Source organism: Medicago truncatula, chromosome 4 (genome assembly GCF_003473485.1).
Source record: "Medicago truncatula cultivar Jemalong A17 chromosome 4, MtrunA17r5.0-ANR, whole genome shotgun sequence".
Classification (NCBI taxonomy): Eukaryota; Viridiplantae; Streptophyta; class Magnoliopsida; order Fabales; family Fabaceae; genus Medicago; species Medicago truncatula.
In genome coordinates, this window is record NC_053045.1 from 1,769,061 (window position 1) to 1,782,680 (window position 13,620).

The 13,620-nt window shown below is 34.9% G+C and overlaps 1 protein-coding gene across 1 annotated transcript; it reads left to right on the forward strand.

The window, feature by feature from the left end:
• LOC25491266 (F-box/LRR-repeat protein 20) lies at positions 1-720 on the forward strand. The gene has a single exon (XM_013599148.1). The coding sequence runs from the start codon at positions 1-3 to the stop codon at positions 718-720; it is 720 nt and encodes a 239-aa protein (XP_013454602.1).
• The last annotated feature ends 12,900 nt before the right edge of the window (positions 721-13,620 follow it).

The window sequence follows — 13,620 nt, forward strand, 5'->3', positions numbered from 1 at the left end:
ATGGCTGCAAAATTTTATTTACCTGAAGATTGTTGGGAACATGTCTTAAGATTGCTCGGATACAACACCGATGGGGAAGACCCCTACAAATATGTCTCCCTCGTTTCCAAAAAATTCTTGTCCATTACCAACCGTCTCCGATTCTATCTCTCTGTAGAAGATCATCACACACTCCCTCTCCTCCATCGTCTCTTCCATAGGTTCACCAATATCACCATCCTTGACCTCTCATCCTACAATGGTAACCTCAATGCACTTCTCTGTAAAATCTCTCTTTTTCCATTGAAAATCACATCCCTTGATTTATCTGACCAACCCACGATTCCCGCTAAAGGCTTGCGATATTTCTCCCAAAAAATTACAACTTTAACCTCTCTAACATGTTCTTACATTGATGCAATCGATTACACTGACCTGATCCTCATGGCGGATTGTTTCCCCAACTTGGAGGATCTTGCTTTGAATGATTGCGATGACATATCTGAAGAAGGTATTAGTCATGTTTTAAGGAGATGTTGTAAGATGACACATTTGAACTTAGAAGGCTGTTCTGATTTGAAAATGACGATAAACTTTGAAGTTCCTAAACTCAAGGTGTTGGAATTGTCAAGCACAAGAGTTAACGACGACGCACTCTTTGTAATCTCGAAGACTTGTCGTGGAATTTTGCAACTATCACTGAACGATTGTGATGATGCATGTCACAGAGAAGGGAGTTAAGCATGTGGTAGAGAACTGTGCACAACTACAAGAGATCGATTTGATATATTGTTGTAATGTGAAAAGTGATGTTCTTGCCTCATTGATATTGTCAAGGCCATCATTGAAAAATGTAACAACTCCAGATCGTTATCGTTTCAGCGACAAGGAGATGGAACTCTTATTGCGCCAAGGATGTAATGTTTACTAATTTACTTCTTTTATCTCTGCATTATAAAATAATATAATACATGGATTTCATATAAAAAAATCGCTAATATGTTATAGCTAACTTTGTGATTATTGGGTTCTCTCATTTTAGCTATTATTTTCATTGCTCATTGCATGGTGTAGGAGGGATGTTTAAAGATGCTACTGATTTAAGTTGGTGCAATCTTGTTCATAATATGGATAGGTCAAACTCTAGTTTTATATAATCTATCCTATGAACTGAATTGAAATTTGTACTATATATTATTGTATGTTAGACTAAATAATCACTTGTTGTTGCAGATTTATTCTGATCATTGGTGTCTCTCAATTGACATAGTCTTGTTCATATTATTATTGTATGTTATATATAGGAGGTTTTTCATAATATGTACTACTATAGACTGAATTGAAATTTATGACTTATTGTGTACTCTTCTTAACTCCTAGCCCTCTTTGTGTTTATGTGTGTGTTATGAACTAGTATTTGAATCCGGAAATGGAAATATTGATACAATATGATCAAAGTCTTTTGAATTCTTTGTTTTTTTCGTTCTTTGGTAAATTACACCTATTCTCTATAATTATTCTTTTAGTGTTACAAAAAATTAGAAAAATAACTATGATCAATCTTTAGACTCAAAGTTCTCTTTTAGGGTTACTATCCCTAATCTCTTAGGTGAGTCCATAACCGTCAAACGTTTTGCTTGAAATTTAATATATAAGTCACAACATAACAACCCAATATCTCAGATGTGATTTGTTAGATTGAATAGATTTACTAGGTCAAATTCAACAACTATGACTAGAAATCAATTGGGATTTAAGTTCATATATATTTTATCAAGATACACAAAGCATTAAGCTCAAGTGTTCCTGGATAAAAAGTAGAATTATAATTAAATTAAATAAATTTTATACAATCACATAGTTCAAACAACTTGATATACAAGTTCATGTAAGACCTAATCATTGGAACATAACTACTCATGGGAAAAGCACAATTAACTATATTAAAAGAAGGTAACATAACATAAAACACGACCAACTATGAGTTGGTAGACAGCCACCATGAGATTCTAAAGTAGATGCTGTTTTTTTTCTTAAATTGTAGGAAATGCATAGAATGCCTTTTTAAGTGCATTTTAAAAATAAAATAAAAAATTGTGATTTTTTTTTTTTAAGAAAATAGAGATTTTTCTAGAGGTAATAAAAAGATTTTGTTTCTTAAAAAAGTTATAACAAAAGGTCTTTCGAATTCAGCCGGAAATGGAAATATTGATTTTTTTAAGATGATTTATCTGAGATCGGTTTGAGTGTTGATAATGATAGAAATGTCTTTCTCATGATATATTTTTAGGTCTTCTCTTTGCTTGCCTATGTGTTTAGATCACTGGCGGAGCCAGGAATATTGTAAAGCCCGGGCAAAAAAAAATTTGCAACACATTTATAGGGCATACATAAGAAATTGCAAGCAAATAATAAAAAATGTAAAGAAATTGCCCAATTTATAGGGGTTTATATAAGAAATTCATAGGGATTTACACAAGAAATTGCAAAAAATTTGGCCCGGAGCCCGGGCGAGTGCCCCGGGTCGCCGGGCCTTAGAACCGCCCCTGGTTTAGATTAAACTTAGATTTCAACACGTGAGATTAATTAAAACTTTCACCCTGTTGGGTTTTTTCAAGAAAAGGTTTAGATTGAAACTTTGATTTGTTGATGATCTCCCATTAACAGGGTATAAGGAATTCTTGTACACATCATAAGTAACACAACCAACATAAGTAAGGAATTCCATGTACATTGCTAGTGTATATGCAATGAAATCACCATTTGGAAATTATTTCAAATGCTTCATTTAGCTGGCTTCAAAATTTTTACATGCACGTCATCAATCTTCCCCAAACCAAAGTTGCATTTACATCTTTAAATTCTTTTAGCTCCTCCAAATACTTTTATGTGGATTTTGAATCCCTTCCTTACGTCAAAGGAGTCGTAATTTTCATGCACTAAACTCATTGAGATTACACACTAAACTCATTAGTGTCAATAGATGCTCTATCTATTGAGCTTGCAACACTATACTTAATAAACTCGTTCTTAATCAACATATCTTACTATAAATTTAGTTGAACTTTAATTTTGTTTACATTACAAATTTTGAGCCTTCTGCATAGGGAAGTTGAAGGCAAGTATGTACCACATCCGGGTAAGTAATTTTTGCGTATGGTCTTGAAGTTTTAATTTCTTGTAGTACCAATAATACACATATGTGCCTCTTTGGGGTCTCTGCAAATTTTCTTCAAACAAAAGCCTATTCTATTTCAAAGTCCAACAATGTTAATAAACTTAAACCCCAACAATGTTAATAAACGTTAACATGTGTGTTGCACCATCAAGTAACCGTTGTTGTAGAGTGCATAACACATCAATGTTGTACAAAAAAAAATAGAAATCTAAAATCATTAAAAAAAATCACTTACTTATATGCAATAGAGTATGGATGAAAGATGTTTTAATTCACTCTTTAATCTTCTATGAGATTGATTGAACATCCATGATTTTTGTGGGTGAAATAGGGTGAAGTTTTAGAGCGACAATGAATGAAATTAAGGTTTTAAGAAAATTTATATAAAAAGGCAGATTTAGTATTATTGTAAAATTTTTAGTAAATTTGGGTGTAACTAAAAATAACTGGGTTGTGAGTAGAAGAATTCTTTGATTAGAAAAAGCCCATTATCCAATTATCACAGTACTTCATTGATAAACAGAGTTTGTCACTCTTTCTTCCTAAACTTAACCAGACAAATTGTAAACCCTAAACAAATCGTATTCAAAATGAAAAGAAAGAGGACAAGAAACTCTCTCATGTCTGAATACCAACAACAACCATCTCTTTCTGAAACAAAATCAGATTTATATTTACCTGATGAGTGTTGGGAATGTGTATTCAGATTCCTCAACAACGGCCATGATCGCAACAACAGCTCCTTAAAGTCTTTATGTGCCGTCTCAAAGCAGTTCCTCTCCATCACCAACCGTCTTCAATTCTCAATATCTATCAGTGACCCAACCAGCCTTTGCCTCAGTCGACTCTTCCAAAGATTCCCTAACCTCACCTCCCTCTGCCTCACTCACTACTACCGTGACGACTCCTCCCTCGCCTCTTCCATTAGAATGAAATGCACACAAAATAGTGTAGACAATTCTAACTCCTTATTTGTCAGCCCTCAATTAAAGTCTCTCCATTTGATTTCGAGTCAATGGTTAAGAGATAAAAGCTTCAAAATGATTGCTTCAGTTTTCCCGAATTTGCAATTGTTTAATTTGAGTTATTGCTTTCCAATATCTGAAGAAGGTATTTTTCAAGTTTTAAGGACATGTTCCGAGCTTAGGCATTTGAACTTAACCGGCTTAAGAGGTTGGAAGCTGCATGGAATGAACTTTGAAGTTCCCAAACTAGAAGTGTTGAACTTGTCATATACAAATGTTAATGACAAAACACTGTGTGTAATCTCAAAGTGTTGTCGTGGGCTTTTGCAACTTTTACTGGAACTTTGTTATCTTGTCACACAGAAGGGAGTGAAGTATGTGCTAGAAAAATGCACTCAACTAAGAGAGATCAATTTGAAAAGGTGTGTTCAAGTGGATGATGATGTTCTTACCTCATTGATATTTTCAAGGCCATCGTTAAGAAAGTTAACATCTCCATATGGTTATCGTTTCAGCGACAGAGAAATGGAACTCTTATCACGTCAAGGATGCATTGTTTGCTAGTTTTCTAAGAGTGCTAGATTGTATTTTGAAATCATAAATGTAATGGTTTTCAAAATTACTTCTAATTGATAAGTGGTTACAAGCATCTATTTACGTGTTTTCCTATATGCAAGAGGGTTTTCTGTTTTATGAAAGTGGAGGTCTCTTGTTAATTTTACAGCGTGTTAAATAAAAATTTGATGATTTCCCAATGTATGACTTTTAATTTTCCATTTTTCTAATGCATGTTTGGTGCTGGTATTCCGTATATGGTTCACTGTGACGAAATTTTTATTGAAAATTGACATCTTTCTACTGTTGCCTACATATCTTTAGAAAATAAGAAACTTTGTGTTAATATCTTACCATGCAACGAGAAATATTCAATTTCTTATTGTGCCTGTTATGAAATGCAGTTTTGTTTGATGTAGATTCTAGAAATTTATTGACTAACTATTGTTTCTTTTTGACTTTATTTTAGTGCTTATTAATTTTATTTGGTCACTGGCGAGTGTCTTTAATGTTGCATGAATGCTTTTTATGAAGCCTACGGAAAATATGCATATGTAAGAGGAAATGCTTAAATAATGCTAAAATGTAAAGGCTTGTAAATACTCATCTTATTATGTTCCTCTATGGACAAAAGGATTTTTTGAAATTGCAAAATTTATTTTGGACAAGCCTGTACAAGACCTACACGAGTTGCCTAGACTGAAAAATAAAAATGGTCTCCCTATATAAGAGGAAACACCCAGCCGAAGCACAACAAGCAGTCCCCCGAAAAGAAACTAACCCGCACCCTTGTTCCGGACAGCTGGGAAGCAACTGAGACAGCACCCAAGCCAGAAAACAGACCGAACTAGCGCAGAAAACAGCACACCAAACGTGTTGTACAGCACCCAGCAAAAACAGCCATCAAATACAACAGGACTCCAAGCACATAAAACACACCACTATGCACCACTGCACACAAACTTAGCCTCTTTGTAAAAAATCTTTGGGATCCCAACGCCACTTATAATACAACCACGTAGAGCGATTCGCACAACTCAAACTCCACCTCCATGAAATCACCTTAATCGCCTCCACTAACGCCTCGACCTCAAATGACTCAAATCACGGCATGTCAAATTAACAAAAAACCTTTTCGTAAAATTTAACAAATAAACAAATAAATTATGCGGTGTTGCAAATTTTTTCCCAACCAATCCAACATCCTCCGCCAAACCAGAGAAGTAACAATACAACGCAGGAATACGTGTCGAAAGTGGTGGCATTTTTTTTTTAACGGTGTCATTTTGTGCATTTTTGTTTTATTTTAGTGGTGGTGTGCTGACAGGCCAATATACTAACATTATCTTTTCCCTGTAATTGGTTTGACGGTCCGTCTGTGAAGCACATGACAGTGTAGTGATTATTCTTAAGTAGTGTTTTTATTATTCTTAAATACTTGTATAGCATTATAATTATTTATATTGTGTATCTATTTACCCTTTTCTCATGACAGATTTTAATTGTTTTGTCAATAAAAAAAAAAAACTTTTGAGTACAAACTCTATTCTTTGGATGGAGGAATGTTTTGAGGGAATGTAATGTTTTGAGGGAATTCAAATACTTTGAGGTGAATTTCATTGTTTGGATAATAATTTGTAGAATTTTCAAAATGACTTAAATTTATGGAGAATTTCACACTTTGAGAATTCAATTTTTTTATATACTACTTATTAATTTGAGTCCATATTATAAGTCCGCCCTAGTTCACAAAAATCTCAAAAAAGGGTCTTGTTTGAGTGTATTCACTTTTATTTGTCACTGTTGTTAATATCCCTCAAGTTTAGTACCGTTGTTTATACTACAACAGACCACATTGCAACATTATAGATTATTGATTTCAAAAACTTAAAAACTAATATAACTGAGAATAAGGGTTGGATTGAATTGTTAGTCTAAGCAACGGAAGACTTTGAAAAATAGGTATTTCCAAAGACTTCAGTCATAAAAGACATGAAAAAATACAATTATAGATAAGCGAAGGCATAAGCATGAAATAAAATGGTCTATATAGTTTGAAAATAAATGGATGGCCAATGTAAAACCAAAATCTAAACCCAAATCAATCATTGTTTGACTAATTTAAAGTTCGGCCCTGCTTTCAACCCACTCATTCCTTAATTCTGTGAACATTTCTCATCCTTGTAACCTCTTCTGATCATCTTCACTGCTGGGACTCTCACTACTCATCATATTTTGTTGGATAGTAAATTGAACATATCATTTCAAGAGTCAACAACATGCTTTCCAAACACCAAGGCATGCACTGCAGGATCCAAAAGCGATGAAGTATCATAATCACAAGATAATACAAACTATGATATTAGATTGTTGAGAAAACTAAATACATCACATCACATCGCGAATGAAATTAGGCTATATCCAAACCCAGCATGCTTTGACAAATTTATTAGGTTATGCGCAACAGAATTTAAACTACTCTAAGTGAAAAGGGTGAGAAACTCAACCCCACTATTATAAACAACTTGATTTCAGGCCTTCTTTTCACACTCTTACGCATATGAAAATAATTAACAAATTGGATTTGGATTCAATTGTCAACTGCTCCTATCCCAAATAGGATTGACTGTGGATTTGAACAATAGCACATGATTTTCCCGATCTAACTAAAGACAATTTTCTATGAACAAGTAAATCCAACATTCAAGTTTGATGTAAAATTATTTATAAAAAAAAAGGTAATTTCTCAAACAAGTAAATCTAAAAAAAAATAAAAAAAACTTACACTTCCGAGATCAAACATCAGCAGAGTAGTTTCAATAGTGTTAACTATTGTGTTTAGAACTGCTGCCACGTTTGTTGAGTTCATTTTAATTCTATTTTGAATATTTTAAATATGTTCTCCTAATTTCTAGTTCAGTTTTATTTCCTCCTTGTTTTCAGCAATCAGTTTAATTCTAGTATTCTATCGTGGCCTAACTTATAGGAACATGATATTAGTGGGCAGTTATTTTCTATTCTATACTTTTCTATTTGTATGTTTGAATTGAATAAGAAATTTACTCTTCTTCCACTTGTTCTAGCAACCACCTTTAATCTTTTCCTCTGCAACTTTACAAAATCATAACAAATTGGTATCTAGAGCTCTCTTCTTGAGGGGCCTGTGAAATGGATGATGAGTCAGGTTTTTCAAAAGTTGCTCCTCCTCTCTTTGATGGGAACAACTATGACATTTGGGCTGTCAAAATGGAGGCTTACCTAGAAGCTTTGGACGTTTGGGAAGCCATAGAAGAGGATTATGAAGTTCCTCCGCTGCCAAATAATCCAACTATGGCTCAGTTGAAGTTTCACAAGGAGAAAAAAACAAAGAAGGCAAAGGCAAAATCATGTCTTTTTGCTGGTGTTTCAGAAACAGTTTTCACTAGAATCATGACCCTCAAAACACCAAAAGCAATCTGGGACTATTTGAAGGAAGAATATGCAGGGGATGAGAGAATTCGAAGCATGCAAGTGCTGAATCTGATGAGAGAATTTGAGTTGCAGAAAATGAAGGAGTCAGAGACAATAAAAGAATACTCTGACAAATTACTTTCTATTGCAAACAAGGTTAGACTACTCGGCACTGGATTTGCTGATTCCAGAATTGTAGAAAAAATCTTGGTTACGGTGCCTGAAAGGTATGAGGCATCTCTAGCCTCTTTGGAGAACACAAAGGATCTTTGTAAGATCACTTTGGCAGAAGTCATTCATGCCCTGCAAGCACAAGAGCAACAAAGGGCCATGAGGCAAGAAGGAGTTGTTGAAGGAGCACTTTCAGTCAAGTATCAAGACAGAGAGAAAATGTGGAAGAAAAAGAACAAGAAGAATTTTAGTGCAAGTGATGATGCTACAACAAGCAACAATAAGAACAAGATCGTAAGTTCAAAGGGTAATTATCCTCCATGCCAACACTGTAACAAAATGGGTCATCCTCCTTTTAGATGTTGGAGGCGACCTAATGCAAAATGCAGCAAGTGTAACCAAATTGGTCATGAAGCTGTAATTTGCAGAACTGAATTTAAGGAGCAAGAAGCAAATGCTCAAGTTGCTGATCAAGAGGAGGAGGATGAGGAGGACCGACTATTTGTTGCTACTTGCTTTTCAGGCAGTGATTCAAGTGACAGTTGGTTAATTGATAGTGACTGCACTAATCATATGACATATGACAAAGAAATTTTCAAGGAATTAAGGAGTTCAAAGACCTCAAAAGTCAGAATTGGCAATGGACAAAATATTGCTGTAAAGGGAAAAGGCACCATTGCAATTGTAAGTTGTTCGGGTACAAATCTTATCTCTGATGTTCTCTATGTTCCAGAAATTGACCAAAATTTGTTAAGTGTTGGTCAATTGTTAGAGAAAGGTTTCAAGGTACACTTTGAAGACAAACACTGCCTGATAAAAGATGCTTCTGGCCAAGAGATGTTCAAGGTCAAGATGAGGGGAAAGAGCTTCACACTTAATCCATTAGAGGAGAAGCAATCTGCATTTACTGTCAAAGAAAGTGTCACAGAGATGTGGCACAAGAGGCTTGGTCATTATCACCATCAAGGATTACTACTGCTTCAATCAAAGAAATTAGTGAGAGATTTACCTATGTTAGAAGATACTCTTCCTCACTGCCAAGTATGTCAATATGGAAAGCAACACAGACAATCATTTCCAAAATCAGCTTGGAGAGCAACACAAAAGCTTCAGTTAATTCATACTGATTTATGTGGACCACATAGAACACCGTCTCTCAACAGTAGCCTTTACTATATTGTCTTCATCGATGATTTTACAAGATTTTGCTGGATTTTTTTCTTAAAATTCAAGTCAGAAGTTGCTGGAGTGTTTTTGAAGTTCAAGAAACTGGTGGAAAATGAAAGTGGCTGCAACATTCAAGTTCTAAGGTCTGATAATGGAAAAGAATACACATCTGAAGAATTTAATTCATTTTGCGAAGAAGCAGGTATAAAACACCAACTTACCGCTCCCTACACTCCACAGCAAAATGGAGTTAGTGAAAGAAGAAATAGATACATAATGGAGATGACCAGATGCATGTTGCATGAGAAGAACTTACCAAAAAAGTTCTGGGCTGAAGCGGCAAATACATCAGTTTTTCTTCAAAACAGGCTTCCCACAACTGCAGTAAAGAATCAGACACCATTTGAAGCTTGGTATGGATACAAACCTTCTTTAAACTTTCTTAAAGTATTTGGTTGTTTGTGCTTCACCTATGTTCCTCAAGTTAAGCGTGATAAGCTTGACCAGAAGGCAGTAAAGGCATCTTCATCGGTTATAGCACAATATCCAAAGCTTACAAAGTTTTTCAACCAGAAACGGGAATTATTGTCATAAGCAGAGACGTGCACTTTGTGGAAAATGAAGAATGGGTATGGGATACTTTAAAAGTGTCAAATCAAGCTTCAAATCAGATTAAAAATGTTGAGAGGCAGACTAGTGAAGAAGATTGGAAAAATGAGATGGTGGATGACATTCCAATCAGATGAACTAGATTACTTTCTGATGTTTATGAAAGATGCAACATTGCTGTTTGTGAGCATGCTGATTTCAATGAAGCAAAAATTGATCGAAAATGGATGGTTGCAATGAAGGAGGAGCTGCACATGATAGAGAAAAATAATACATGGCAGCTTGTTGATAGACCTCAAGACAGAAAAATCATTGGTGTGAAGTGGGTGTTTCGAACCAAGCTAAATGCTGATGGCTCCATCAACAAGCATAAGGCAAGGCTGGTGGTTAAAGGCTATGCTCAGATTTTTGGAGTAGACTACTCAGACACGTTTGCACCAGTTGCCAGGCTAGATACTATCAGGTTATTGCTTGCTGTTGCAATACAAATGGGTTGGAAAATGTACCAATTAGATGTTAAATCAGCATTTCTAAATGGTTTCTTGCAAGAAGAAATCTATGTTGAACAACCCGAAGGCTTCATGAAGAAAGGGGAAGAAGACAAGGTTTATCTCCTCAAGAAAGCTCTCTATGGACTGAAGCAAGCTCCAAGAGCCTGGTACAGCAGAGTAGATAATCATCTGTTGAGTTTAGGCTTTGTTAAAAGTCTATCAGAATCCATTCTTTACATTAAGCAATGTGAGGTTGATATTCTTGTTATATCTCTTTATGTTGATGATCTTTTTGTCACTGGAAATAATGCAACCTTGATTGATGAATTCAAGATGGAAATGACAAAAGTATTTGAGATGACAGATCTTGGGCTGATGACTTTTTTTCTCGGAATGGAGATTAAGCAAAGTCAAGATGAAGTTTTCATTTGTTAAAAGAAATATGCAAGGGAAATTCTGAAAAAATTTTGTATGGAAGATTGCAAGTCAGTAAGCACTCCTATGAATCAAAAGGAGAAGTTGAGTAAAGAAGATGAAACTGAAAAAGTAGACGAGGCCTACTTTAGAAGTCTGATTGGGTGTCTTATGTATCTTACAGCAACAAGACCAGACATCTTGAATGATGTGAGTATCTTATCTCGGTTCATGCACTGTGCAAGCGAAATTCATTTGAAGGCTGCTAAGAGGGTGGTTAGATACATCAAAGGCACAATCAACTTTGGCATCAAGTTCAGGAAAAGCAAGGAATATAAGCTGTTTGGGTTCTCTGACAGTGACTGGGCAGGATCCATTGATGATATGAAAAGTACCTCGGGGTACTGTTTTAGCTTTGGATCAGGAGTTTTTTCATGGAGTTCAAAAAAACAAGAAATAGTGGCTCAATCAACTGCTGAAGCGGAATTTGTTGCTGCTACTGCTGCTGTAAATCAAGCTCTATGGTTGAGGAAGATATTAAGTGATCTTCATCTTGAGCAGAAAGAAGACACTAAGATCTTTGTTGATAATCAAGCTGCAATAGCTATTTCCCATAATCCGGTTTTTCATGGAAAAACTAAACATTTCAACATCAAGCTGTTTTTTGTGAGGGAGGTACAGAAGGATAATGTTGTAGCACTTGTTTACTGCAAAACTGAAGAGCAGATAGCAGACATTTTTACTAAACCTTTACCAGCTAGCAAGTTTGAAGACCTGAGAACTAAACTTGGTGTCTGCAGTATCTAAAGCAAGGAGGAGTGTTAACTATTGTGTTTAGAACTGCTGCCACGTTTGCTGAGTTCATTTTAATTCTATTTTGAATATTTTAAATATGTTCTCCTAATTTCTAGTTCAGTTTTATTTCCTCCTTGTTTTCAGCAATCAGTTTAATTCTAGTATTCTATCGTGGCCTAACTTATAGGAACATGATATTAGTGGGCAGTTATTTTCTATTCTGTACTTTTCTATTTGTACGTTTGAATTGAATAAGAAATTTACTCTTCTTCCACTTGTTCTAGCAACCACCTTTAATCTTTTCCTCTGCAACTTTACAAAATCATAACAAATAGAAGTGAACAGGGCAATTTTGACGAGAGAAGAGTTCCCTCTCAGTGTCACTAAAATGATAAGGAGCTGGAGCAGTTATACTTCTCAATGATGGCCTTGATAATACTAATAAAGCAATAACATTAGCATGCACTTTATCACAACCCCTCAAATTGATCACTCTTAGTTGTGTGCAGTTTTTTACCGCATCTTTCACTCCCTTCTATGTGACGCACTCACAATATACCAATAACAGTTGCAAAATTATATGACAATTCTTTGTTATTATATAAAGTGTTTCATCATCAACTCTTGTAAACAACAAGTTCAACACCTCCAGTTTAGGAACTTTAAAGTTCATTTTACATAGCTTCAAAGTTGTAATATTTTGAGAGAAAGATCGCAACCCATTGGCAGGGATAGTGGCTTGGACAGAAAGAACAAGTGTTGTGAGTTTCAATGGAAAAGTAGAGATTTGGTAGAGAAGCTTGTTGAGGTCACCACTAGAGGGCGTGAGGTTAAGGGAGGTGAGGCTGGTGAACCTTTTGAGGAGGCAATGAAGAAAAGGGCGTGTTGAATTTCTGATAATGAGTGACAATCTGATACGATTGGTGATCAAGAGGAATTGTTTGGAGACTAAAGAGAGACACATGAAGTAGAGCCGATTGTTGCCGTGGCTATTGACATCGTTGATGAGGAATTTGAAGACAAATTCCCAACACTCGTCGAGAAAGTAAAAATCAAAATATGTTGCAAGCCTCCTTGTTTTGCTTCTTGTTTGAATGGAACAAGAGCTGAGAGAGTTTCTTCTTCTTGTTCGTCTTTCCATCGGATCGATTGGACTTATTCGTTCGGCCGGAGAAAACGCCAACAACACTTTTTCCCTTGGATTGTTACTTAAAATCCTTTGAGGCTTCGACCTTTGGTATTTGACAATGGATATGTCACTAATGCACGTTGCACAAGTAATAAAACCATTTCATTTATTTCAAAATATATCCAAGTTAAGTTTAAAAAATTATATAACAACTAAAATGTTTTCTGTCAAAAAAAAATATATAAGTTTTTTTTTTGAAGGAAAAAAATATATCTAAGTTAAATTTAAAAATTTATATAACAACTAAAATGTTTTTTGTCAAAAAATAATAATAAATAAAATGTTTATAGTTTGAATTCGATTTCCACATTATTCAAGATCAAACAAGACTTACCTAACTGTTAAACTACTAATTACTAGGGCCCCTTCTCATGGAGATAGAGAGTTAATATAATTAAAAATTACCAAACACCGAAGACACCAAAGACACTAGCTAGTAATATAGTTTAAGAGTTAGTTAAAGTGTAGATGAGTTGGCATAGAATGTAGTTGAGCTAGACAATTAGGTTAGTTCTTTTTGGTGTGTGTATATATAGGGTTGTTAATTTACACATCTAAAAACACCAAGAAGTAAATGAGCAAGCTGCACCACCTAAAATTATATATAGGATGCTGGTAATTTACACCCACCTAAAAATATTAAAGAATAAATTAGCA